The sequence below is a fragment of the Brachionichthys hirsutus genome, chromosome 8, assembly GCF_040956055.1.
Source record: "Brachionichthys hirsutus isolate HB-005 chromosome 8, CSIRO-AGI_Bhir_v1, whole genome shotgun sequence".
NCBI classification, from domain to species: domain Eukaryota; kingdom Metazoa; phylum Chordata; class Actinopteri; order Lophiiformes; family Brachionichthyidae; genus Brachionichthys; species Brachionichthys hirsutus.
In genome coordinates this window covers 11,171,699-11,199,417 of record NC_090904.1, presented here as the reverse complement: position 1 = coordinate 11,199,417, position 27,719 = coordinate 11,171,699, and the positions used below count along the sequence as shown (strand labels likewise).

General features: G+C 44.7%; 1 protein-coding gene across 1 annotated transcript in view; it reads right to left on the bottom strand.

The window, feature by feature from the left end:
• The window catches only part of cntn3b (contactin 3b), a 31,478-nt gene extending 5,281 nt beyond the window's left edge, over positions 1 to 26,197 (bottom strand). Inside the window, exons 1-15 of the mRNA XM_068742847.1 lie at positions 26,143 to 26,197; positions 24,260 to 24,395; positions 16,681 to 16,856; positions 12,442 to 12,540; positions 10,458 to 10,661; positions 8,498 to 8,600; positions 8,023 to 8,207; positions 7,515 to 7,651; positions 6,623 to 6,752; positions 5,922 to 6,072; positions 4,983 to 5,110; positions 3,658 to 3,833; positions 1,734 to 1,851; positions 775 to 933; positions 514 to 663 (exon numbers count right to left, since the gene is read on the bottom strand). Coding sequence (XP_068598948.1) covers positions 514 to 663; positions 775 to 933; positions 1,734 to 1,851; positions 3,658 to 3,833; positions 4,983 to 5,110; positions 5,922 to 6,072; positions 6,623 to 6,752; positions 7,515 to 7,651; positions 8,023 to 8,207; positions 8,498 to 8,600; positions 10,458 to 10,661; positions 12,442 to 12,540; positions 16,681 to 16,856; positions 24,260 to 24,395; positions 26,143 to 26,197 — 2,107 coding nt within the window. The remainder of the gene's footprint in view (positions 1 to 513; positions 664 to 774; positions 934 to 1,733; positions 1,852 to 3,657; positions 3,834 to 4,982; positions 5,111 to 5,921; positions 6,073 to 6,622; positions 6,753 to 7,514; positions 7,652 to 8,022; positions 8,208 to 8,497; positions 8,601 to 10,457; positions 10,662 to 12,441; positions 12,541 to 16,680; positions 16,857 to 24,259; positions 24,396 to 26,142) is intronic.
• Positions 26,198 to 27,719: the final 1,522 nt, after the last annotated feature.

Below are 27,719 nucleotides of genomic sequence, written 5' to 3'. Positions count from 1 at the left end.
TTTTCCAGCGCCTGTCCGCTGTGTAGTGTGTAATATTTGGTATTTTGCTTTGGCTCTATTTTGTGTTTGCATTTTGCTGGGCCCCCCGGCCAGTCCTTTTAGTACAGTGAGTTTTCATTTCCTGATTTCTGTCCTTCTGTATTTACCTTTGCGTGTGTATATATATAACATATACGTAAAGTGTTTTGGTTGTACTTTGACTTGGACTTGACTTGGAACCTACGCAACTTGCAACTGATGGACTTTACGGCCGGTATGTCTGGTGACGACACGCGTGATCACGACGCATGTCTCGCGGAAAGCTTATGGCGGTTTCTGCCCTAGCTCCTGGCAGCGCCTGCATATTGCAGTCTCACTATGCTACAGCTATACCACAGCATAATATACTCAAAGTAATTTATCATAGACCAACTTACAACCAAATAGACTTACAACCGGTCCCTCGGAACCAAAAGTGGCCGTGAGTTGCCAACTATATCAACTGTATGTCATGAAGTATTGAGTTCCACATACTGGCATCCTCTGTCCTGGTCTTGGCCGAGGCCGGGCTGGGTTCTCCTACACCTACGGTGTTGCGCGCCACCACCCTGAACTCGTACTCCACCCAGGCATTCAGGTCTACCACGGTGGCTGTTAGCAGGTTCCCACTGACCACCTTGGGCACTGCAAACAGAAACTAAGGCTGAATGAACTGGAATTAAATGATTCCAGATTAATTAAAATAAAAGACTTGCACAAATTCTTGAAGAGGGCAAAAGGAGCATTTCGTTAGACCTGTGTCAACAGCCTGCCAGCCCACAGTAAATGGCGTCCGGGCCTGGACGCTGTAGCCGGTGATAGGGCTGCCATTGTCCCTTCCGGGGGTCCAGGAAAGCTGTGCCGTGCTATCGGTAATCTCCTCCACTGCCACCTTATCCGGAGGACCTGGTGGACCTAAATTAATCAGGACATTGAAAGGTCACATTCGTGGAAACCTCCGTTTTTCCTGTTGATTTTTGCACCATGTTGTTGCATATCAGTGTCGCAAACGCTGCCTGTAATAAATGACTACATCTTTTCTTTTTTTTTTAAGTGTATGCATGTGCTATTCATTCGCTGCATTTGGAATGTGCACCGCCGCCGCGTAATTACTGAGCATTGGAACGCCACCGATGGAAAGAGAGACAAAATACGATCATCTAGGCGACAAGAAAGGACGTTTCACGGTGGCCGAAATTACTCAGAGGAGAACAAAAGAAGAGTTAATACAAAGGAAGAAGGATTGCGACTATTAAAAGCAGCATCCCGCTTCACTGTGTTGCCACGGTTTGCACTATTGCTCAGTTATTCCAATGCTTTCCATGTTATCTTGTTGATGTGTAAATGAGCCAATTACAGTCATTCTCGGTGATAAACATCGGCTTCTCGAAGCACCCGAGAACAGCTCTTACAGTTTGTTAAGGGCATGAACACCAATGTAAATCGCCAGAGACGAAACCACACACTGAGCCGAACACGCAAAAGCAAATAACGAAAAATTTAAGCAACACATATGGAACGCACACACACACCCTGACAGGAGTCTGACTCATCGCATATTTACAGGGAGCCTCTGGGACCGCTCGCATCATCCTCCTTTCTCCTTAAATGCTGGCGCAGATGCTTCAATGCCACATCAGCTCGCCGTTAGTGCAATGCGGCGTCCATCCGCTTGCGTACGAAAGCGAGCTCTTGAAATCAATTGGCTCGCTCACCTTTGACGACCAAGATGGCAGGGGCGGACAGGCTCTCCACCTCGGTGTCGATGATGCAGACGTATTTCCCTCCGTGCTTCAGCTGGATGTTACGAATCATCAGATCTCCCGATATAGTCTAAAGGGAAACGTGATGATTGAGGATAAGGTAAAGTAAGTGATTGTTATTGTTATTTCATCATTCAACTTTTGGCTCTGTAATGCCTGAAACATTTATGAAGCTTGGCACACTTGCATAATCTCCAGGCCACTGGTTTTTGCATTTCATCAAACACCAACAGCACGCATGGCAGATGTACTTTGCACAAATAATGCCATTGGCCGCCCTTCAGGCGCTACCCCTGCTGCACCCCCTCCCGCCACCCTCCACCCCATGCAAACAGCCACCAGATACACACAGGACACGCAAAACAAACACAGTCTAGTTAATTGGCAAGACGAGCCTAATTATTCCTTAATTACATAAGCTCAAGCTAGATGTGAGCATAATTCCCCTCAGTGTGTAAAAAAGCAAATATTATTTTACATGAGCAGGAAGCATGTGGGGGGGGGGGGCATAAGGGAACAGACAAGATAACAACAACAACAAAAAAGAAAACTTCAAATGAACATTCTCAGGTTTTAAAGGAAGGTTGTTTTATTTGTGGCTCCACTAAGGAATCGTTTTATGGGACAAGGCTGTTTGTGTTTATCAAGACATTACAGTGCTATTATTTTCAATCAACAATACAGCTCTCAAAAATTCCAAAAACCAACAACGCTACAAACTGCCGTTGTACCTTATCTGCCTCATCTATATCCTGCATCCTGATGTTCCGTAACAGCGAGGTAAGAATTGCCGCATTCAGGGCAGCTTTCATCACATCCAGCTCCTGGTGCCTGTGGAGTGTCTGTGGATTTCCACCTAACAAAGCATCTCCTAGCTGAATGGCAATTCTCTACAGCCACGGGCTAAAAGAGAGTTTCATCTTCCTCGACTTTTACAAATCATTTTTACGCATGCACCTGATTCTCTCCTCAATGCCGGGCCCCACCCGGCTGACTTAAGGACCTGTGATTGAGGGCAGGGCTTCCTGCTTTAGCAGGAAGGAGGTGATGAAGCACATTTGTTTTAATTATGTTAATGGATTCATCTAAAGCTGTTGGGTAAGGGGGTGGGGGGGCTGATAATCTCTTTGGACAGGAGAGACAGAGTCTGTGAAAGCTAGATCTCATTGTATATTCCATGTCATTATTAAATGTCGATCGCTTTTGAGGATATATTAATTTCTATGTCCACAACGCTATGAACGACTTTGCTATTCATCAAAAGGAACAAATATTAAAGCGAGGAGTCATCACTTCAAAGCATTTCTGTGCATGAACGTCCACCGGTGCCAGGCTGCCCTTGGTGAATGCCAGCCATCTCATTACTTAATTATTTTAGGCATCAAGATTCATAGCGAGGTATGCAAATTCAATTATGAGCCGTGTGAGCCGATAAGAAAATGTTCTCCCTTTAGGTAAGAGAATTGGAATTTGAAGGGATGAAAAATATAAAGGCTCGATAAATTAAGACCCTCTGTGAGCTGGAAATGGCATTGCACCAGTATATCTTCAGAAGTGTACCACATGGCAGCTCGCACAGCCAATCCAAAGGGTAAGGATCCCGATTACTGACCCATTAGTGCCGGTCACTCAGGCTTTACCGGCATGGAAATGAAATGATTTAATTGATCCTGAACGGATATCTGTTCCTCTTTGATATTCTACCCAGCAGTGACCATAGACAACTTTCAAATGCACAAGTCTTGGCATACATTTCTCTGCTTGGGTGTTATATGTGTCTAATAAGCCCTGAGCTTGGTGGCACATCACACAGTCTGTCCCAATAAATCCCAGAGTAGCTAGACAGTAGCAGGGTATAATGCTCGAGATGACTCACTCCTCCCACTCTTTCGAAGTGATCGCTGTCTCGTTGGAAGTCGATGAGCTGGCCGTTGAATGCCCACGAGAAGGACACGTCCAGCGCTGGATCGCAGGCAATCTGGCAGGGCAGCACGATGCTCTCACCAACGATAATCTCCATGTTAGTCGGTCTCGTGGTGATTTTGGTGGGCTCTGGCAAAGACAACAGACGATAGCGTAGCATGTTAAAATCTCTGCCACAGAAACCTTTAACACCTACTGTGATCCCTGCGACTGCAAGCGCACTTCAATTCACAGCTAAAGCAAAATCGATAGCCATGCAGGCATATGTGCGTTTTCTGATTTATTTATTTTCAATAAGCAGTTAAACTCCAAGCCTGTTCATTACCAACATTTAATGGCATCTCAGGTTTGCACTTCATTCTTCCAGGATCACTTTAAGAGACATTTGAAACGTGGATGGGAAGCTGACTGCGGCGGCTCGGAGGCCTGAGTGTATGTCGAAGAAAGGTCACAGTAATTAAAATTCTAGGATATTAAATGTATGAGTTGTCAGCGTACGAGTGGAATAGATGCTAATGAGGAAAAAACAGCAGCTGGCCCCACACAACAGATGAAGGGAGGGGATAAATAATGACCCTTAGCTAACGTTTTCTTGCTTACTTAGCTGCCATTGTTACATAATTGTTTTACATTATTAGAAGGCTGAATTAACTTGATATGTTTAATGTATCCATCAAGTACACATTTAAACATAACAATGAAACTGTTTGGAAATAGCTCAATTCTTTTCATCGTTTATAGAAGATTAAGACTGGCCGTTTTTCCATTTCCATTCTTGTTGGTAACCTGCGTTAGCCGATCGATGGCCTCATTAAACTCTCAGAAAGCACCCAAGTCAAATCTCTCCTTTAAAGATTAGCAAGATATTCAAACGACTAGCCGGTTGGGTCCCACGGTTCTGGCTCAAAACTAGGGGGTACTGGAACTCAGATTTAATGTCCGAGTTCCAGGCACTAAAGATTTTCTCCCCTCTCAGTTTAGCCAAACCCGTATCCTAATGAAATAAATTAATTAAGCAGTCGCTAAAATTGCAATTCCAGCTGTCGCTGTTGCCAGTTGGAATAAAGAAGCTGCTTTGGTCTCATCCCTGAAACGGGGTTTCAGAAGTTGCACTGAATCCGGAGAAGCCCAGAGCACCTCTCTTATCATAACGTACTTGCTTTGTGCGCTTGGAGGGAAAGCTTAACAGGCCTGACATGGACAAAGCATGGCAGGGTGCAGGGACGGTTCGTTTCAGGGGGGCCGTCTTTGATGGAGGAGAGAGAGGGCAGGACTCACCGGTGACGAGCAGCCTCCCGGTTGTGCTCGCCGTCCCGAACTGATTCTTCGCGACGCATGTGTAGCTGGCTGCATCCCGCCTGGTCACATTGGCGATCTTTAACGTGCCATTGGGAAGCAAAGTGATCCTAAGGGAAGCAGAGCAGCTTTTTACTGTGCTGGTAACGGAAGAGAGTGTACAGTTGGACTGCCTTGACTACTGTGCCGAAGCTTTGTACCTGCGTCCATCTGTGGTTATTATCTTGATGTTTCCAATCATTTTAGCCTTTATTCAATAAGTTGACTGATTCTACCAATGTAATATGGGAAAAGCCTCTGAAGTACCTTGGCCCTGTGCTAGGCTACTTTAAAGCTCTTTCCTAAACACCGTTTTTTTGGGGGTTTCTATTAATGTGGGCCAGCAGCAGGCAGGGCACGAGTGCATCAGAAAACACTTTGTGCACTTCCAGGGTTGCATCACATGCATTGTACCAAATGTCGCTCAGCTGAGGAAGTGAACCAAAAAAGGGATTTCAGTGCTCTTTTGTCATAAATGCTCACACTGTTTCTCTTGCACAGCTTCCCTTGAATAAGCAGCAACAACTTCAAAGAGTGCTCACATTTCTTCCGGGTGCTGGGAAGCTTGTCCTGGAGTTGTTCTTACTTGTGACATTATGTGCAGAATTTAGTCGCCAGGCTTTAGCTTGTCTTTTGCCTCCAATTGGGAGGACGAAAGGTTGATTGATTTTTCATGTGTTTAGTATTTTCTGAAATCTATTCTGCTGCCATTTTAAGGAGGGCGCGTGCCATGTATGTACGGTCGTCACCTGCTCTCATTCTGCTCATTAGCCTTTCCCTCTATGTACCTGCACAAATGCCAAACACTCTGTTCAAACAAGTCAGCTCGCAGTGACTGTGAATAAAAGCTGCGAGGCAAATGCATTGAGACTTTTATCCTACCTTTCAGTTCTCTGCAGGATCTCATTCCCTTTTTTCCACAGGCTAATTGCTGGGGGCGAAGCCTGAGGCTTGCATTCGAGAGTGACGTCGCTGCCTGAGCGAGCTTTTAGCAAGGCCTTTAAAGGACTTTTGGAGAAGCTTGGAGGTGAAGCTGTATGTTGGGGGGGGGGGGCAGAATAAGGCATGTGATTAGAAAGCGCATGCGGCCTGAGCAGTTGCAGAACACCCACGCTTGTACTGACATTGGCTCCAGCAGCTCAAAAAAAAAAAGGTCCATCCTTCCAACCTGCACAGCTTTCAACTGCTGCTCACAATCGTCACCAGATCACATCATCACTCATCATTTGAAGCCCCCCCCCATCCGACCGTCTTAACATGCATCAAGAGACACTCTAATTTCTCACTGAGCCAGTCAGATGGAAGTCATCAAAGCTTTGCAAATAAATCAATATCCCATCTACATGAGACCGCATGCAGAATGCCACAAAGCAATGCGTTTGTACTACCCAAATCAATATGATGAAACAAGTGAGAGTAAAATAAGATTCATATTTTTGCCAGTACTGTCCATGGCGACATCAAATGACTCTGCAGACGGCGCGCTAAGAAGCGCTCTAGCAGGATCCCACTTTTTATCTTAGGAGATGATCAAACACAAAGAGATTGGCAGGATAAAAGCAGAAGGGGGTATGCAATCTTACCTAACACCATTAGTTGGGCGCTGGAATAAATAATGCCGTGCTTGTTTTCAGCCACACACTGGTACATCCCGGAATCTGACAGGTTTAATGCGGCTATGGAGAGAGCCCCGTTTTCAATTTGTACGCGGCCCTGTGGAGGAATGAGAAACCGTTTGTGTGCATCCATTGCAAGGCCAGTCAATTACGCCCAAAAGCACAGAAGCAATTATTGGCGCATCTTGGAAGAGGGGAGGAAGAAGGAGGAAGGGAGAAGAAACAAAATGGCCATAGAGCATCGATGAATCCTGCGTTCGAGCTTGTAAAAGGGGGGAGGGGGGGCATGCGAGGCAGAGGAGAAACTGGAAACCTGCACCTTAGATATTCAGTGTCGACGATCGCACGAGCAGATGATTTTTAAGCCAGTGATCTACCAAGAGATCCTCAGAGAGAGTGTTAGCTTAGCGGAGTCAGAACCGAACAAAAGAGATTTTAACATAAACACAGCGAACCAGTTGCGTTTCCGGACGCCTCAGCCTCTGACTCAACTCAGCAAATGGGATTCTTCTGCTTCTCAGTGCGCGTCTTTGCATCGTTGCACACCAGTATGTCTTCCAGTCGACTTTGCATTTAATCCTGCAGATATTCTCCTCATGTTCAGTCCCAACGAATCCCATTTGCAATTTGTTAGGGCAAATTAGGCTGCTGTAAACGCACACGAAATTCATCGGTAGCGTGACGCAAAGCAAGTGCGCGCCGGATTACATCTCGAGGCTGCTTACTCGTGACCGCCTTTCTTTTTAAGTCAACAATATTCTCATATTTTTTTCCCGTTGTTCATGGTCGGCAGTCATCCATACATTCATTCGTCATTTGAATTTGTGCCCCCCCCCCCCCCAACTGTCAATCTTCATACCTCATTCAATATCTGATCCCCGTTCTTCAGCCAGCTGTAGGATGGTTTGGGTTTTCCATTGGCCTTGCACTCCCAGAGGAGGCTTTCCTCGATGGACAGAGCCGTGTCAGTCATTGTTTGCAGCCAGTGAGGTTTGGCTAAGAGCAAACAAGCGGATTAGCTTTTTAAAATGTGTTTTAATTAAAAAGGAAGTGGATTAGTACAGAGTGGCGTCAGAAATTAGAACGCCGTTAAAGCGGCAATTAAATCATCCCAGTTTGAACTCAGCATGTGGATTATCAGGGAAATTAGGAACACGGGTTGTTAAACAGATTTTTAGTAAGGACTGGAACTGAATTTCTCTAAAACAATATTCACTTTTTTTTTTTTAACCAAGCCTGGATTCGTTCCGTTACCTGTCTAAGTTCATGATGAACATTTTCTAGACAAATAGAATAAAGCTGCTGGCCACATTCATCCTGTGCAAATGTCACTATTACCGCCATTCAATTTGAAACGCTTCACTGACCGTGGAATGAAACGCGACCCCGCACAGCGTTCTTGCCGCGTCGGTTCTCCGCCATACATTCATACGTCCCGGCGTCTTCCTGCTGGAAATTAGGGATTTCAAGGACGGCGTTGGAATTCTTCATCTTGACTTTGCTGGGGAACGGGATGCCGCTCGTTCTCCGCCATCTTATTTCCGGGACGGGGCTGTAAAAGACGAAACAAGAAGAAAAAAAACCTGATTAAGCACAGAAGAAAATCAGTTGGAGCCTGGTGAGTTATTCCCGACAAATCACACTGATTGCTCAGATCTCCGAAGCTCTTAAAAGAACTTTGATTTCTGCTCCCTTGTCTTTTCGTGCCGCAGCCTTTGCACTCCCATGGATTGATGAATCTGAGAAGAAGTAATGTTATGCTTGTGCATCCTTAAATCATCTTGAGTAGCACTGTGCATTAATGAGCCGGCAGCACACACACACACACTGAGGCTTTCTTACTTTCCCAGAGCGAAGCATTCCAGTTTCACCACCGATTCCTTTGCAGCCGGAACCGAATCAGCGAAATGAACTTCTATTTTGGGTTCATATTCACCCATTACTCCTACAAAAAAAAAAGACAAAATGGAGACAACGGATGACAATCTTTTAATATTGTTGATTAACAGCAGACAAACATTTGATCAGGGAGAGAGAGACAGCAGTGACACAGTTGGAGAGCGACCAGAAAATATCTGGAGCCAAATTGACCCATAAGGGGCAGCTGGAGAGGAGCCAGATGTCAAAATAAGTTGATCAAAGATTTATAATTATAATCAGATCTCTGGGAGAGATAGGTTTTGTCTTGCCCACTTGGGCTACAAATGCATCTTTGTGCTCCAATTCGTCTTTTCCGATTAGAAGCGACTTTGTGTTAGACGCTCGCACTCATCGGCGCAGCATGACAAACAAACGGATTTGCATTGCATTCGATACACAATGTTTCAGACTGATAGAGCCTAACTGTAATTACAGCTATAAATCAGCTCATAACAACGTTGACATTTTATGCACAGAAACACTGATTGGAAATGACTGGCTGAATGAAGACTAGCTTCATTTCGGACTAAAGGAAGACTTCCTGTCCTGATGACTCTTTGCTATTAATGGTTTAATGAAAGCAGGGTTTGTCTGGTTATGAAAATCCCTTTTGTTGTTGCTTACCACATAATTATACCGTTATAATTGATGGCACTCCATTATTAAACTCATCTGTCTTGTTTTCATTCGTCCCATCAATTCTAAATGTTAAGTCAAGGGAAAGCTGGAGCAAAAGCACACCGCAGCGCTCGCCACCCCGTGCGAATGACAAGACACCAACTCAAGTAACCAGAAATTATTTGACAATTTTCCAGTCACAGCACTCAGGCTGATGAAAGGCCATTTTTATTAGATTTTTCTCATTAAAAAAAAGATAATAATAATAATTAAAAAGACTCAAAATCAAGAAGTAGTCCATTTAATCTATGTAAACACACTTTTTTCAGCAATAAAGACTGAAAACGACTATTTCTTTTGGACAAAACTCTCTCATTCTCCCCTCTGCTTAACTGTTTGTTTGTGTCCAGATCACACCCCGGCCTGCAGCAGGCGGGTATTGGCTGGACGCTCTGGACACAACTGATCCTCATCACAGATTATCCCTTCAACTATTCTAGGCCTCTTGCCTCCCGCTACTCCCTGCTTTTGCAAATGCCGACTGCCTAACCCGCCTCCTGGAGGCCGCCTGCTGTGTATCTTCGTTTTGTCTTTAGTTAGTGACGCTGGCCCGCCATCATTATTTTTTTTATTTGTACGGCTTTTCAAATTGATCACTTCATCATCACTGTGGAATAAGAAAGGTCTGCCGGTTTCATTTATTTTTCGAAAGAATGCGCATCCCCCCCCCCCCCCCATTCCTAGAGCCACACAGGTGTGTTCCACAAAGAAACCGGGTGGTTTCCACCTGTCGGACTCAGGTAGGTAGCCGTTACCTTAGCAACTGTCAAGCGCTGTAAGCGATCAGACAGCTGCTGAACATGGCTGGCAGATTGTCCCAGTTAAAAATCTCCAGCCAGACACGATCATTGTTTTTAGCTCAATGCAGTTAAAGCTCTGGATACAAACGTCAAATATTCATTCATTAATTTATCCTGTCAGCAGGTTTTCATGGTTTTAACAGCTTCCTGAAAACGTAGCTGTAGGTTTCAGTGAATGTCACTTTGAAATTCATTTATGTCAATTCAATTCTTAATGAGATTGAAAAAATATATCGCTCTCTTTTCTAACCACACGACATGGATGCGAAACAAATCCTCACAATCACAAATCTGAAATGAGATTACATCAAAAAGCAGAAAGCGTCAAAATAAAAGTAAGGGTGGATTGATTGATGAATCTGAGGGGTTCAAGCTAAAGCTTCGCCACAGTTTCAGGTATTTACCGTCGCTTCTGAGGACCAGTGGCGTCGGCGAGCTGAGCACCTTCTCCCTTATGACGGTGTTGTTAACTACACAGGTGTAGTTGCCAACATCTGACGGCTCTACTTTTGCGATGTACAAGCTCCCGGTCTCTTGAGAGATGAATCGACGGCTGTCTTGTTGCACAAAATAAGGAAACTCATTGAAGATCCAGGCGAATTTCAGGTCTGACAAAGAAAAGAAATTCACATTAGAGGAGCAGATTCTGCACAGTGAGTAGAGGCGCTGACCCCCGACGGCTCTCATGGCCTGAAACGGTTACTCTCTCAGATCATTTTCCGTCTCCTGTCTCACTTTTTCATGAGAAGAAATACCACGGCAAATGTAGCAGCCATCGGTGCAAAAGAAATGGTAGACGCAAGGAAAGGGAGCGAAACAAAATGGATTACAGCGCGTCAGTGGTCATGCCCTCCGTTCCCTGAGCCAAAACAAACGGACAGGTAAAGGTACGGAAGTGCTGACTCGTTGGACGGAGGAATATGTTGAGAAGCAGGTATGTCATAAGAAAGGAGAGTCCTGCCATGTTGAATTACAGACTGTCCTCACTTACCAACGTACTCAATTAACGACGACTCGGAGTTACGACGCTAAACGAGTATGAGTTTAGCATCAAGAAATCACTTTTACGACGAGCCAAATGCACTGGCAGCGGAGTTACGAGTGAGCACGTACATATGTACAGAATAAATGGCCTACGCTTGTGCAAATACAACGTTTTTTTTTATTCAACGGTTTGTTTCCTGTCTGTTTTTATCCGCCTTCCGGGTCACGGGCTTTGCTGGAGCCTATCCTAGTGAGAGGTGGGATGTAAACAGGAAGCATCGCCAGCGCATCGTGGGGTAAAGTCTTCAAAGTTGTTAATCGTTTAGCGTCTTCGTCAGGTAACTCCATCGTTAAGTGAATCCCAATTGTTTTGTGATGAATTAAATTAAATTTATCAGCGTGACGTGTCAATGGTAGAAAGAAAGCATCTGCAGAATTCAAAGTCAAAGCACGAACCAGAAGGGGCTCCTTACACGTGTGATATAAACTCTAGTTCAGGGAGCAAATTGATGCTTTCCAAATTCAAGAAAGCAAAAGGGTAGAAAAAAATATATATATAAGGGGGTGGGGGGGATAAAGAGGGCAAGAAAGAGGGAGAGCCAGAAAAGGAGCAAAATGGCAAGACATGAAGAAAAGAACAGCAGGCTTATTTTCATTCACTTTGGAATATGTGAGAAAACATAGTGCAGCAGCCAACCACGTATCAAGAGCGAGGAAAGCTGTCAGGCTGTGTTTCACACGGACTACTCTGACCCATTATCCCACAGACCAGCTGTACAATACGCTGCGATGCAAACTGCTCTCTTGTGAAGGAAATGGATTGTTCCCATGTTCAAGGAACTATATCAAGAAGGAGAAAAGCTTAGCAGAAGCCATTGTCCGTGTCCTCGGCTTTCCGCAGATACCCGGCGAGCTGGGGAAGAGCGGTCTGCGTCCTCGCATCCAATTTGTGGCTTTTCATCAAGGAGGCGACATTTTTTTAAGCTTCCCGGCAGAACATTTAGAGAACTCTTTCTGAACATATGGAGATACACAATCAATGTCGTGCAACAGCCTGATGCTGGTTGGCGTAAATAAAGGAAGTGGCTAACAAGGAGGTGACAAAATGAATGCCGCTAAAGCTCACTGGCGTGGGAGATCTTATCAGAGTCAACGCATCCAACCAGTTTTTTGCTTATTCTTTTGTTCCATCGTGCAAATGAGGCCAAATTTGTCACAAGTTGATGATGGTAGCAGTAACAGGCTAAGTCGTCCCTCACTATCGGGGATTTTCTTCCCCCACATCCCACCAATTCCACTCTCAGAAGAAGAGGGCCCTGTGACATCAGCAAAGAGGAGGTGCATGAAGACTTTAATGACCAATAGAAAGTTCATTTTCAAGTAGCTGAGGTTTTGCCAACTTACCTCCCGAATGTGCCGGCGGTCCACACAGCAGAACCACTCCTTGGCCCTCGCGGACATTGACAGCGCTCCTCACCGATTGACTTTTGAAGTTATCCAGATCTGATGAGACGAGATTGAATTTGTAAGCCAGCAGCGTAGACAAGAGTGTTTTGATATCGCATACACACTCAAAGGTTTCTTTCAAATTATAGATTTGAAAAACAACATATGTTTTCTTGGAACCCCCCCCCCCCCCCCCCCATTTGTAAATCACTTTTGATATTCTGAGCATCGGGATTTTGACAGAGCGACACTGATCGCCCCGCGACACCTCCTGACAGCCCCTGATGCTTTTAAAGCATCTGAGGTAATGCAGAAACGGATGGACCTGACTTGGCGACGTTGCCACTTTCTCACACGGAACAGATTAGACCAAAATGGGATAAAATTGAGCAGGACTGTTCAAACATGGCGGGGGGGAAGCGTGCGTGACAAATAGCATCTAAAGTCATTATTCGACGTGGTGTAATCTTGCACTTAAAAGCATTCACTTTCAATTCAATATTCTCAGCACAATAACCCCCCCCCCCCCCCCCCCCACTGCAAACGAAGGAGCAGTTGCTGGAAGACAAAACTTAAGCCGGGATGATAAACCACCCTTAGCTTCGCGACTGATGGAGGGACGCCGCCGCAGTCCGCTCTGCACTCTGTCTGCACCCTCTGGCTAACGGCCTTGAGCAAGCCTTCCAAACACAAACAAAAGAAAGTCAGCGTGACCGATAAGGGAAATTAGGAGGAGGAAGATTATGGAGGGAAGTAGGACAGAGCGCTGGTAAGATTAACGAGCAGCTCTCTGATGACCGCAGTGGAATCAAACACAGACGAGTCACGGCAGGACACGGGGGGGAGGCCACAGGAGACGGCCGACATGAAATACAGACGGAGAAGCGATGTGCTTCCAATCTCGCCGGACTGCCGTCGAAAATACAGAGTCCATCTCCCAACGACGTTAACGCCCCCCAGTGACATTCAAATGCTCGATTGAAATAGCTCGGCAACAGCAGCAGCTGATAATTATGATGGGAATGCATTTGCAAACAGTGGGAGGTGAATCTAAGAGCTACCGATAATGACTTAGTGGACGAGAAAAGAACAACTCCTTCGCCAAGATCACACAAAATGACACAAAGGAGGGCAGAGATGCTGGGCTGAGTGCTGAGGTTGTGCACTTACCCCCCCCCCCCGCTCTCTTGCCTCTGAGCAGAAGAATAATGGAGTACAGTGAACTGACCGCACACTGCCTCTCTGACGGCTAGAGGCTAAACTCGCTGTAGCTCCAGCGATTCCTTTTTGAGCAGAATCAGCCTCAGAAAAATAAGGATGGAGCAGCCATGAGATTACACGGAGCGACCCTTTATCGTTTAAAGACGATTGGTCAGGGCTTCGGAGCGACATCGTAGATGATCCCTGTCAAAAACGGCGACCCACAATATTTAAGAGCAAATATACTTTTACCTGCTCCAGAATCCACACACACACTGTGTCTCAGTGTTTCGGCTAATAGTTGGTACAAAACATCTGCTTTCTTTTCTGTATTGTAACTTTGGCCATATATCTATTATCATGATAGTCTTCTCAAAGCAATTAGTGAAAACGGTGAAGAGGAAAATATAATTTAAAGAATCAATGCCCCCCCCAAGAGGAGTTAGAAAATCACAGGTTAGGATCACCTCGTGCTGGGAGCAGCAATTCACCCCGGCGAGCCCAACACCTACATGGTAACATCTTAAAAGCTGACACGGCAAGTCTCTGCATGGCAAACGTTGCTCCACTGTGTTCAACAGCCAATCTATATATTTATTTGCATGTTGGACGCCAATGTAAGACGTTCACGCGCTACTTTTCCAGCATACGAAGCCGCCGGCTGCGTTTGGAAGAAAGTATGAAGACTGAACATAAAGGAGAGGCAATGAAAAAACAGCAGTGAACTAATTAATGCCAAAAGGCTCGAGAGAGTAAAAAGATTTTACTACAGCTTTAAAACAATTTATGCAAAGGTTGTATGCCGTGCATGTGAAGATGCCTTTTGTGATTCCTTGAAAAAAAAAATAATAATTTGCGCATGCAAAACTACAGTAACTCTGAGGCAGCAAGCTGGCATGCAAACTGCATGCATGTGTTGAGAGGGCTATATGACCTAAAGCAATTTCGTCACGATATTAATTTGCCACAGCGGTCAATCTTGATGCCGCAAGGTTGGGCTGAGGAGGGAACTGCTCAATGTTTCCCCCGTAACCCTGATATCAGCAACCGAATTGACAGTAAAATGCTATTTTAATCAATGGAGGCCAAAGCTATGAATATAGCTGAGAGATCTTATGTAAGCAGAACTGCTCAGAGGCGGCATGAGAAAGATCAATTTGTCTGTAGCAGAGCATTTGGACTCAATCTTACAAAGTCGTGCAAGAAGGCGGCTTTGCTATTTTAGAAGCTGCGACAGTGACATTGACCAATAACAACCCGGTGGCATCAAATAGCAAAAAATGGCTCCACAAGCACCGACACTCTCTCAAGGAGTGATGCGTCAATGATGAGCCAAAAGCTGCTTGCTCATCCTCGCAAGGCAGATGGCGCACCTGAACAAAGGGTTTTTCTCCAAATTAAAGACTCCCGCTCGCATTAACATTTCACTCCACGTCCTTCGGTGCCTGGTGATGCGTCGGGATCACGGCTGTTTGACTCCGAGATATTTCACTGGGATGCCCGTGTAGCCTTTTGGATGCGTGCAGATACACAGAACATTTAAATGATTCAAGGAGATTTAAATAATTAATGACGTTAAGCCGCTGCGGTATTATTGTTTCTGCCTCTGGCGGATCACCGCAGGTAAAGTAATTAATATTTTCCTCATTACTGACCCATTACTTCACCAATGTGCATCCGGTATGCTATTAAACCGGATGATAGATCTCGTGACCCGACCAATCTGCAGCATGCAATCTATGAACAATCGCCTGGCCTGTCGGTTGCCTAGGGATATGCAGTGGATCTGCTTTTTCAGCTTAATATCAAATCGTGCTCAAATACAGTCAGACAGAGCTGTTCATGGGACGGCGGCGGGAGGGTCCAGGACCACACAGGCAAATCCTGCTGTTTCAATAGCGAATGTCGACCTGGCCTTTACAGGTAATGAGAGATGACAGAGATTGATTTAGTTCATTTTACACTCAAAACGCATGAATAATAAAAAAAAAGTAAGAGGCTAAATGCAACCTTGCGCTTTGCTGCAAGCCTGGTTCATGCATCATTTAACGAGCTAAAGCATTGCACTCAAAGTTGCACCATAGACTTCACACTGTGCGCTTTGGATCATTAAAACAGGCGCATGCATGACGCTGCAGAGAGCAAATCAATGCTTAATTCTACACATTACTTGGCATGCCGAATCCAAGTGGGCTAGGTTGAATTTCGGACAGCAAAGAGGTCGGAACGATATTTCTATCGGCTCCATTTCATAGAAAAACAGAATATTGGCCATGAAGATCTCCCAGACCTTCCACACTGTAGATTAAACAGGACAATAAATGTCAAACAGCTCTGCACCTCAACCACTCCCCGCAAGTGAGATTCATGACTTGGGCTAAGGGCAAACAGGCCATCACTAGCGTGAGGGTGAAATATTCTCTAACTGTGGGACATAATCGAGAGGCTCGGCGGGCTTGATCAAAACAAGCAAGGTGCTTCCAAAACGGAGGAATTTCTAACCTTTGGTCTTTTAAGCGCAAGCAGAGCAGCGGAAAGCCGGTCTCTATCTGATTTGTTCACAATCTGTCGAATATATTCTACAAAAAAAAAAAAAGAAGTGGCCAGAGATTATAAAGTTGCGGCGCCGTTTCAATTTCCCAGCTTTAAAGCTGGAATCACAGGGGCAGGCGCTTCACTTGGCGATTCAGACTGAGCGTAGATGCTGTCAGCGCTGGGAACACTAATGAGAATCAATGGCGTTCAGAGGCAGTCAGACGCCGCCTCATTGTGTGCGTTGCAGCTGACATTTCATTCCATTGCCGCTTCCTATCTCAAAAATCTATTTGTAGGCAACATGAGTGAAAAAAATTGACCAACTAAAAAAAAAAAAAAAGGTCTCGCAAAGCAACAACAATATCACACAGGTCTGACTGGTATAACACAATAACATGCCAGAAAGTCTAAGCTGTCTGTGTGTGGCGCCAAATACACGTCAGCAATTGGAGGATCACTTACATGCAAATTGCAGCCTGGCTCTGCGACTGAGGATGGACCCCCACGTGTTGGAGGCCGTGCACTGGTATACCCCGGCGTCTTGGTCCATATCCAGGTCGCTAATGATCAGGCTGCCCCCAGACATGCGACGCCGGTAGCCATTCCCCGGATCAATGAATGTTCCGTTCAGCGACCATCTGCAAAACGCAAACACAATCAGTAGCCGAGTCACCCTGGAGATTTACGCTCGCAGTGCTTATCACAGATATCGATTCGATCAATCCACCCACGTCACGCTGAAGAGATAGAAGCTAAGCAGGGTTCTGTATGAGCAGAGAAATCTGAATACTGCCAATATCCCTTAAAGCTAGTTTGCAGCGAACAAAACGTTTCTTGACACCGACAACTTTCAACAGTTTGACTTATTTATTTTTTTCTGCTAATTTAGGTGAGAGCAAAGAGGATATTGATTTTTTTTTTCTTCCCAAACTTGCCTGGCGAATTGGATTTTTATTCCAACTAATCTTTAATGGCTTCCTCTATGGAGGTTATGTTTTTGTTGCACTTGGTAAGTGTGAGCAGAATATGCAAATCTGTTTTGACAGATTTTATTGACATTTGGTGGGAATTTGTGCCGCGTTCAAATTGTTGTTGTTGCAAGTCAAGACAGACGTAGCATTGAGAGATGGAGCATTTGCTGTTTGCGGTTCTCGGCCGAGCTCTTGCCATAAATTTCTGTCCAAGCAGTTATCGTCCCTATGAATGCGAATGTCTTTTGTCATCCGGTGACTTTTCCCTCTGCGCCTCTGTGAAATTGACAATTGTGTTTGAGAGAAAAATATCTCAACAGCTGTTAGATGGATCGGCAACCAGCACCGACCAGGGAGCATTTTCTTTTTGCCCTGTTCCAGTGAAATCCAAACATTTGCATGTTAGATTAGCATACAGGCTAATTGTGTATTAGATGAATTCTAATGACCCTGGTGATCCCAGATGGTTTTCAGTGAAATGTCTGGACGACTTTTCAACGGATTGCAATGAAATTTGGTTCATTCCTGTGCACCCAGGGAGAGAAAAAAAGGCAAACATTTGCTGTTGTGTGCATCACAACATCACAACATCTGTCAACAGTCCAAGGAACTTCAACCAGTATCGAGCATATATTTATTTTCTAATTCTTGATGCTCGTCACTGGATCAGATTCTGAAATGAAAACTAGCTCGAGCGACGGAACCGGTCTGTGTGAGTTACAGCAGGGGATACTTCTTACCACCAACACATCAGCTCATTACAATATCCAAAGGCATTGCTTTTGCTTATAATTATGAACTCATATTATTAGGGAGCATTAATCATCTTTATCTATAGCCCCCCCCCCCCAAAAAAAAACCCAACTGAAGTATTAGCTGGGAGACTGTATGCATCTGAGGTGTGTGAAGGGCATTAAATCAAAGTGCACTTTACCATCTGCAGACCAGGTACTAATTCCGTGCATCCACAAATAGATGCATTCTCATCTAACTCTGCATCCTATGTTAAACCAGTAATAAAATCATATTCAATTGATAATAAAATGTAGTTGTGTCTTTATTTCACTCATATTTGCAACAAATTACGAATCACTGCTAAGTATCACTAGAATGATCTAACTGAAGAAGAATAAAAGTGCAGCGAAAATACTTTACTTATATATACGCAAGATACATGCAGAAAAATGGAGATCAGGAAACAAAAACTCACTACACTAAAAGGACTAAGGCTTGGACTTGCTGAGGTCCAACAAAACCGCAAACACAAAATACAGCCAAATCAAAATACTAAATTTTACACACTACACAGCAGGCAGGCGCTGGAAAAAGACAGCAATCAATGAAAATACAAATCTTACGGTCGTGGATGAGAAGGCGAAACGCTATGGAGAGAAACACCTGGGCTAGAGAGTAACACGATATGGCAATGGGACAAATGACCATAATTTTGGGGCCGAAGCATCGGCAGGGTCTAAATAACAAACAATTCTAAGTAGAAAATGGATGGCAATTACTGAACTTACAAAATAAAAATTAAAAGAAAATTGTAAAAAATATTCCACGATAGCATTTTGATCTATATTCATAATTCCACGACTATTAAATAGTCCTTAACATTTTGCATTATTAGTGTTTTAAAGTTTCAGAGACAGCGGGGGCTTGGCAGAGCTGCATGCTTTGTAATTAGATTGTGTTTTTGTATATCTGAATTTCTACTTCGTGACACCTTCATATTGCATTGTCTACAGACCGTGTCCCTCAAGGAAAAGGTCACAAGATACTTTGTCATGCAAGTTCAGCTCGGGAAGCAACAGTGATTAATCGCGGCGACCCAGGAGAATCAAAACGCTGAATAATGTTCGCGTCGAACGGAGAGAACGGTTCATACGTCGATCAGCCTGACAGCTACTTGTATTCGATGGAGATCATATGAAGCGGTGTCTGCACGGGCAGGCGGAGGGTAACAGGACTTTCTCTTTCACATTCTCACAGGAGAAATATCGCCCCTCCTGCTTCTTATGGAATTTGAGAAACAAAGAATTATTGGAATGCCACATGTTCGTCTGCCACAGTGACAGGATTGTGAAATGACAATTCCCCAAAGATAACGAGAGGGGAAAAAAATCAATATAATTTTTTCCTCCCAGGCAAACCAACAGGCAGAGTGATGCCTCGTGCAGTCTTAAAGCCAGTCGTAGCTCTCCCCAGTCTCCTGCCTGACAGACTACAAAAGACAAAGCCGTCTTTCATCTTGTAGCCTGCATCATTCATCCAACAGTCTGTGCAGTCACTTAATCTGACTCATTTTGTCACCATTCCTACGATGTTGCTTTTACTAAATGCTCCAGACTGACAATGTTTGTATTTTCAGAGAATATGTCATATAAATATATAAAAAACAAAACCCAATTTCCACAATTTATTTCCCCATTTGAATTATCCTCTGTCCTCCTCCTGTGCTTGTGGAAAGGGAGGATTATTGTGTGTGGAAGAGGGGAGGAGCTTAAATGGATGGGAAGCTAGTTAGACTTGCAGCCACCCAGCATGATTTAACTTAATGGGAGAAGAAGGTGGCCAGGCTGGACAGATCACACACACACACACACTAGAGGAGACAGCTGGCTGGGTGTGATGGTGTTTATTTCGCCGCAGATGCAATTAGTAAGCCACATATCAACTCTTTCTGCAGAAACAGGCGAGACGTGACTTTAGAAGGCATCAAAGGCTTCTTCTCTGCCCTTTCTTTTCTTTTGTGAACCCAGAAATGGTGGCTGCAACTTAATGAGATCAACACGCCCCAAACGGGCTGCTGTCACCGTGTCATGTCATCCAATTGTGAGCGTTCAAGCCCGGGAAACGTAAAGAAGAATCAGCAGAACACGGAGCGTGCATCGTCCTTTCACTTTTTTTTATAGGGGACTAACGGTAGAAGGATGCTATGGATGGAAATGCCAGGGAACAGGGCTATAGGTCGACCCAGGAGAAGATACATGGACGTAGTGAGGGAGGACATGAGAGTGGCTGGTGATGGGGAGGATAATGCAAAGGACAGGGTGAAGTGGTGAACGTTGACTTGCTGTGGTGACCCATGACGGGACAAGCCGAAAGTACAATAGTAGTATAATAGTAGCACCGATTGACATATTTCAAAGGTTCTAAATGTTCCGGATGCATGTCTGAAACCGGTCCGAGTTCTCAGCATTCTGCATTTGTTGCACATTCTTTGCTTGAGATTGCTCACTACGATATAAACAGTCCTGATCACTGCACAGGCTGACATTATTTTAAAAGGCCACAAAAAATGTCAATAAATACATAGAAGAAAATTCTCCAGTCAACTGAAAAGAGGAAATACTATCTTTAATAAATAAATAGCCATAAACGCTGAGGTGTTCTCTAACTGTGGATGAGCGCAATACATCATAGCAAGATCTGTTTGTTCACTTTCGCTTTTACCATTTCCCTCAAACACACTGCAAGACAAATAGCAGGACGGTGCAGCAGGCAGGGCAGAGGTCTCATTGTTGCTGCGGCCCAACTTGAATCACACAGAACCCGCTGGCAAATTGGCGAGAGGAGCTTAGAGTAAGTCCAACAGACTCCGGGTGAGCAGTCTGCGCCGCGCTGCCGGCGGCGACTGATCTGAGCATGCTCCTTGTGAACCGCCCACGACCTTGAGGTTCACATCAATTTTGCATGAGGCCTCCTCATCAGATATATGTACTGTGTCTCTGCCTCACCTGGTTCTCCTTGAGGCCAGACACCCACAGAGAGAAGGCAGTGACCACACCGACTGGATAAGGGTCACTGTCCAAGTACGCAAACACACACACACACACACGCATTCCTCGCTATATATATTCTGCAAATAAGGAGTAGTAAGAGACAATTTCCTCTCGGTAGACATCATAGGTGAGACCGTGGAATCTGTTGCACACTCGATTCGCTCACTCGCTTTCCGGTATGTCGTAAAATCACCTCGTAAACAGACAAAACAACAACAGACGAGTGCGTGTCGTAAAGTGGAACTGTCACGAGTCGCATAGTTCGTAAGTTGACGACCCCTTGTATCACGTACAAGCGGTATTTTTTTCATTATTTTATTGCTAAAATAAGCATTTTCTAGCCTAAGAAAAATAAAACAGTAATTAAAAACAGAATTGAACAAATAAATAAATACATTAAAGCATGCATTACAACAGATATTGCCGTATTGCAACATCGGAAAACACAAAGAGCCGCTCCTACGCTATATTGTACACATCATGCTCGTCGCCTCGTTCATCCAGTTAGCATCAGCGTGTGAGTCGTTCACGCTGTGTTTTTTTGTGTGTGACAGATTCATTAAAGTTTTGAAATATATACTATTGTTACTAAAAAGATCTTTGTATGTGTGTGGGAAAGGGGAGAGGGTGGGCTGATAACAGAGCAGGGAGCGTTCACAAAGGTAAAAGAAAAAAAAAAACACAGAAAATAATAAAATAAATATGGTGTCGCTACTTCGTGGCCACTTCGTTTTCACTTTTCGCAGGGTCCCGGAACGTAAAACTTGCGAAAAAAGAGAGTCGACTGTATATATATATATATATATAAAAATAAGAAATACTCCTGCTGCACCGTGCCAGCCAGTAGTCACAGGTAAAGACATAAGTCAGCCTGAGGTCACATGACACAATAGCAGACACAGCAGTATGTTTTTTTTACTCCCGCTTTTCCAATCTCCGCTGTGCCCTTGATCGTGTGTTACAGCAGATTCATAGTAAACACAGTGACAGGTGTATTCATAAAGCACAGCTCTGGGCGCCGGCGTGTGCGCCGGTGCTACAGTGGACTATTTGTCAAGTGGAGAAGTGCCAGGATTGTCTTCGTATATTCACAGTGTCACTGAGTGGGTGAGGAGAAGAAGAAGAAGAGAAGAGCGAGGGGGAAATCAGATGGTGTGAAGCTGAACGACAAGGCGCACCTTTTTCTCATTCGAGCTGCGTTACAGTATTTGTATAAATATAATTTAAAGCTTTAACTGCTGAATTTAGGTGATATCAAATGTATTGTACGTTTTATAACAACATGATAAGCAAGAGGAGGCAGACTCTTTGCTTCAGCACCTCTCTGGACAGGAATAACATCACCTTCTGTGACAAATTCAGTGTTGTGTGACCCAATTTTTCTGATGGATATTAAACCAAATGGAGGATTGTTTTTTTTAATAGCTGCGGTAACTGAGTAAATTAAGCGTGGCTCTCAGACTGTAATACGCTCTTGCTTGGCATATCTAATTATAAAACTACATAAAAAAAAAAAAAAATGACGATTTTGCAACAGGCATTTGCAGATCTGTGCCTAGTCGCAGTTTTCAGAGTCCGGTGAAAGTCACAGCGTGACCGTTTCCTACAGGCATTTTATCTGTCAGCTCAGGACATTTTGAGCTTCTAATTTCTGTTTTAGTGAAATAAATTGCCAAGAATTTATGCTTTCTGTTTTATCACCAGGACAAAACCTCTCCTTGCCCGAAGGGAAGCAAGTCAAGGACAATCAGCATCAGAAATAAAGTGATGCGAGGCCAAATAAAGCTAAAAAAACAAAAAAGAAGACATCTCCTTCAAAGTGAATTTAATGATAGAAATCCAGCGTCTTAAAAACATTAACAAATGTGTCAATCCACAGTTGTGAGCATCTGATCACTCAGATGTCAGCTCTTCAGTTGAAACCAGGTTTCAGAATTTTCTATTCAGAATTTAGACTGCTGACTCCAAACAGTGGAACAAATGACCTCGATGAATATCATCAGGTTGACGTGTGTGTGTGTGTGTGTGGTTAATACATGGCACTGTTTGGTATCAGATCTCAATGTTGACTCCAAAGTCAATGCTGTTTGCCATATTGTGCCGCAAAGAAAGCCTCAAGTTTATTGATCAGAGCTTTCTTCCTCCACTGGAAGCAGGGTAGAGGAAAAAATGAGACGAGACCAAACCAGTAATTTAAGTTAGTGGATATAAAACCGAAAGCATGAGGAAGAGAGCAACGCAGATAGTCCTTTCATCCCTTGTTGATATCAAGTATTGATTGGTATAGCTTTAATATGCTGCAGACACACAATACAGTAGAGATAATGCATGCCTGACCGCTCTCATATTATTGGATGCTCGCTCGGTCGGCGAAGAAGCCGCAGATCAAACTGACACCAATGTCGTTTCACACGATTGCTTTAGTGCCGCGACGGGCCCGAAGGAGAGAACCTCTTCAGCAGGCCGGTGAACGCCAGAAGGTTTTAAAAAACAGGTGAAATAATGCAACGGATCATTTGGGCTTCATCCTGCGATTGCTCAGGTTGCACATGTAATGATGCCCCCTCACCCCCACCGCCCCCGCCGCTGTGCCCGGACCGTGTTTTCATCCCAGGCACATTATAGCAAATGTAAGCATTTAACCCGAATGTCACTCACAAGGTTATCGCCTCTCCCCTACTTGCTGTGCATCTACACGGTGCTGACAAAGCTCCGAAACACAATCTCCCCCCCAAAAAAAGAAATTGGCAGCTGCCATTTCCAGCCAGGCTCTCTGTGCTGCGAGGGAATAGCCAGACATATATGAAAGGATCTGTTGTGCAAATGTGTCACTGAGATCCCCTTTTCTCCCCTCACGATTCCTTAAGCAGGGCACATTATAAATGATCAGCTTTAGCCGCACAGAGGCTCAAATCTTAACCGCAATCACATCTGAGGCGTTAGTAAATTCATCAGCGCCATCAACCTGACTCCGCCATTGTAAGGATGAGCTTTGCTAAATGAGAAACAGACGCTCAATTAAGCAATCGCTCTTCGAGGCCTGTCTCTCCGCCGGCGGTGGCTAATCTCTGGAAAATTCACATCCAGAAAACATTCTTTAAAAAAAACAAAAAAAAAAACCTCAGCAATCAATGCTATCAGCGCCCTCTTTGATTGTCATGAAAGCCGAAGTAAAGATTCACGATCAATTAAGCAGCAATGGCTTCTCGCAGTGCCTTGAGCGAAAGAGGGAAGGAGATTCTGCCGAGGCTTGTGGGGAATGTAACTTTGATGTGGTCGTTTTACCTGTACTGCAGAGGAGGGCCGCCTTCTGCCTCGCATGTGATGCTGGCATGCTGGTCCGGGGAGCTGACCGGTAAAGTGAGGTCACTTGGCTCCGTCCGCCATCTTGGCCCTTGGAATATGACATCCTCTGCACGTGCTGGGGAGAAGGGAGAGAGCGGATGGCAGTGCAAGCTCGGAAAATTGTCTCTTTGACCTCGAGAGAAAACACTGGAACAACACAGCCAAAACGCAGACGGCGTGCGGGAAAAACATTCGTCTCGCTGAAGTCGGCCCTTCTTCAGCCCCCTTTGTGCCGTTTTCTCCCATTCTCTGAATAATATTCCTCTTTCCAAGGAAAAAAAAGGAGGCGTGGCTTCTTTGCTTCCTTCGCATTGCATGCAACGCACTCCTTTTGGGTGCTAATGCAAGTGCTGACACATTTGCTCCCTCTTTTGCTGTCTGCTGCTGCATTTGTCAGAACCCGAGGCACAAAAAACACAGATTATATATTTTCAACACGGCAAGCGGGGGGAAAACAGTGCTCGCTAGCTGTGCCATTTTATTGTCTTTATAAATCTTCGTGCTTTTTTGCTACGGTCCGAGGTATTAGTTTGTTTTAATAATTCAAAACAGGTGTGTAAAACATGTGGATAAATAAAAGAGCTGAAACGGAGACGTTCAGTGTTAATTACGTCAGAGGAAGAACGTCATTCTGACGGAGCAGCGGTTCAGGACTTAAGTCTGCGACGGTCGATCGCTGAGGTGGGAAACCAAGTTCAACACATTTCCTCAGTCATCAATGGGCTGATAAACAAAGCGGGGGGGGGGGGGGGGGGGTATTTTCAGAACATCTATGTCATACTTCACATGCACTGGTTAATTGAGGCCAGAAGGACACACTCATCTGCCAGAGGCTTAAAAAGGGAAAGGATGTGGAACACAATCTGGTACTAAATAAAAAAGCGACGTCAACAGACGGACTGGGTAGGCCTAATTAATACCGCGCCGCTAACAGATTGCAGCATGTGGCTGGCAGGTCTACATGTGGTTTAAACCAGTAAAAACGTGTCAGGGAATCGACTTGGCGTCGCCGTGTGGCAGGTTGGGAAAATGCATCCAAGTGCCAAGTGTTCTTGGGCAGTGCATTTAAACGTGGCTCTCATGCGGACTAACACCTAAGTCGTTGGGCATCCCAGACGGCAGAGATCGACGTCTCGCCTGATTCTCATCAGCTGCAGAGACTTTCAATGGATTTCAAAGTTCCAAACCAGCACCCTCCTGCAAGCAGCACGTCCGCCAGGAAGGTTGAGACTGCGCGGATCTGGCTCCCTCGAGTAGCGGGTTTGAATTACCCATGAGGCAATTTGAATTACATTCATAGGGATTTACAATGTCATTTGAACAAGGGTTGACATTCTGGTGGAGTGTCTCTTCTGCTGCTGCTGCTCAAGTCCCAGGTGGCACGGCAAGGGCAAAAACGAAGCATGGTGGCGAGTAGATTGTGCTAAATAGCAGAGCTGGATTCATTGCATGGATCCCGATAATGATCTGGACAGGCTATAAACGGGAATGGGATCAGACTCCGGTTTGTCCCCTGATGGTGCTCTGTATATGTGCAGTAGGACGCCACTCCAGAGAGCGGTGAAGGGCACCGTGGTAGAACTCTACAGCCAGTAGCGTGATCTGATCGCTGATTATTGAAGACAAACGGTGCTAAATACGATACTCTGCTTACTTAAGAGGAAATGCTATTTCTAATCATTTCTAATACCGTTAAAGAGTGAGCTCACATAAGCTAAAATATATATTCTGGGATAGATATGAGTATCTTTCATATTTGCGATGCTGCTATGACATGAACTGTGTGCAGAGAGACTCACACAAGATTTGTTCAAACATCTTACCTGCAAGGCATCCGGTGATTGATAGCAGAACAATTTGTTTCCATAGCGACATCATCTTCAGTTGTCGACTTTCATCCAGTTGCTTGTAAATGGATTACTCTCCCTTGAATACAAGAATTCTAATCTGAAGGGAAAGTAATTGTAGACGTGATTAAAATACGGCATTTTGATCCACAAACGACAAACATTCACAAGCAAAGGAACGCGATTACGGCGCCGCTAAGTTACGTAATTGGTTGGCATTATTAAGGGGATACTGTAAGTGACGGGTAAGTGAATGTTGAGGAACTGGGAAGAGACGGGGGAAACAGCAGCAGACAAAAACCGGAGGATATAACCCGTCGGTGCAATTTTCAGGCGGCACAGAAGAAGAAACAGCTGCTAAATGAGTGTGTTTTCTTCCGCCGTGGATGTTTCTCATCCTGCCTAACAAGCTCAATTCTGCAACCTTAAAGGGAAGCCAGGAAGGGAATGATTGACCTCAAAAGATACTTCTCTCTCTTAATTTGACTATTAATAGGAGCTGGCAGACTGCGTACCAGCTCCCCCCCTCACACACACAAAACGCCACTTCATACTCCAAGCAAAGGGTTTGGTGGCCGATGGTATGCAAGCAAAGTGACTGTTTTCATTTTTGCTCCCACCGATCAGCAACAAACAAGAGCGTATTAAACCGCCATCCGTTAATACGAGCTGAAAGGACAACAGAAACGTGTGAAGCTGCGACGTTTCCATTAAGGGGTTTATCCTTTCTTAACAATTAGACGCGCCAAGATCAGTCTCGGGGAATCGTCGGAGGTGCGGACAACGCATCCGTGTTTGTCCTACACATGAAGACAGGTTTGCATTCAAGCTGTGTGAAGCAGTGTAATATTTCTGGCAGTAACAATTCGTGTAAGGAGGCTCCATTTTTTTTTAAAGCGGGTAATTGCACTGCGGATGCCATTTCCTACGCCGTTACCGTGAGGCATGAAGGGTGGGCTCCTTCACTGTTTGTTTTTTTACCACGAACTGGACTGGACGGTTGATATCATTTTAGAGACTGGTCTGGGATACGTAAGCTGGTGGCACTGGCCTGAGGCAGAGAGGAATCGCTTAGGTTAAGGGATGCCTTAAGGTGCGACCGGCAGTAACCGGAGGTTAGAGATGGGAGCAGCCATCGGTGAACATTAAGGCTATTAAATTTTTAGACTGCTTGTAGGTGGAAAATACCACACAGCACAATATCCAAGTTATAAAGTGAGGCTAAAGCTGATTCTGGAAGATGCAACTGCTTATGTCATCTCGCCTGATTGGCAAACTGAGACATTTGAAAATAATGGAACGACAAACTTGGCAATAGGCATGCATAAATTTAGTCTACTCTAGTTCACACAAATGCATTCAAACTACTCGAAGTTTCTCCAGGATTCTTTCTGCTGCCCTGCTGCTTGTTAAACTAACAATGTCGTGCTTGCTATTTATATATTCTAAATACCGTCGGAGTTATTCTAAGGAATGGAGCTGGGCGTGAGTGAGTGGAGGGAAACAGCATAGCCAGCGGCGTAAATATGTCCTGCTGTTGACTAATGAGTGAA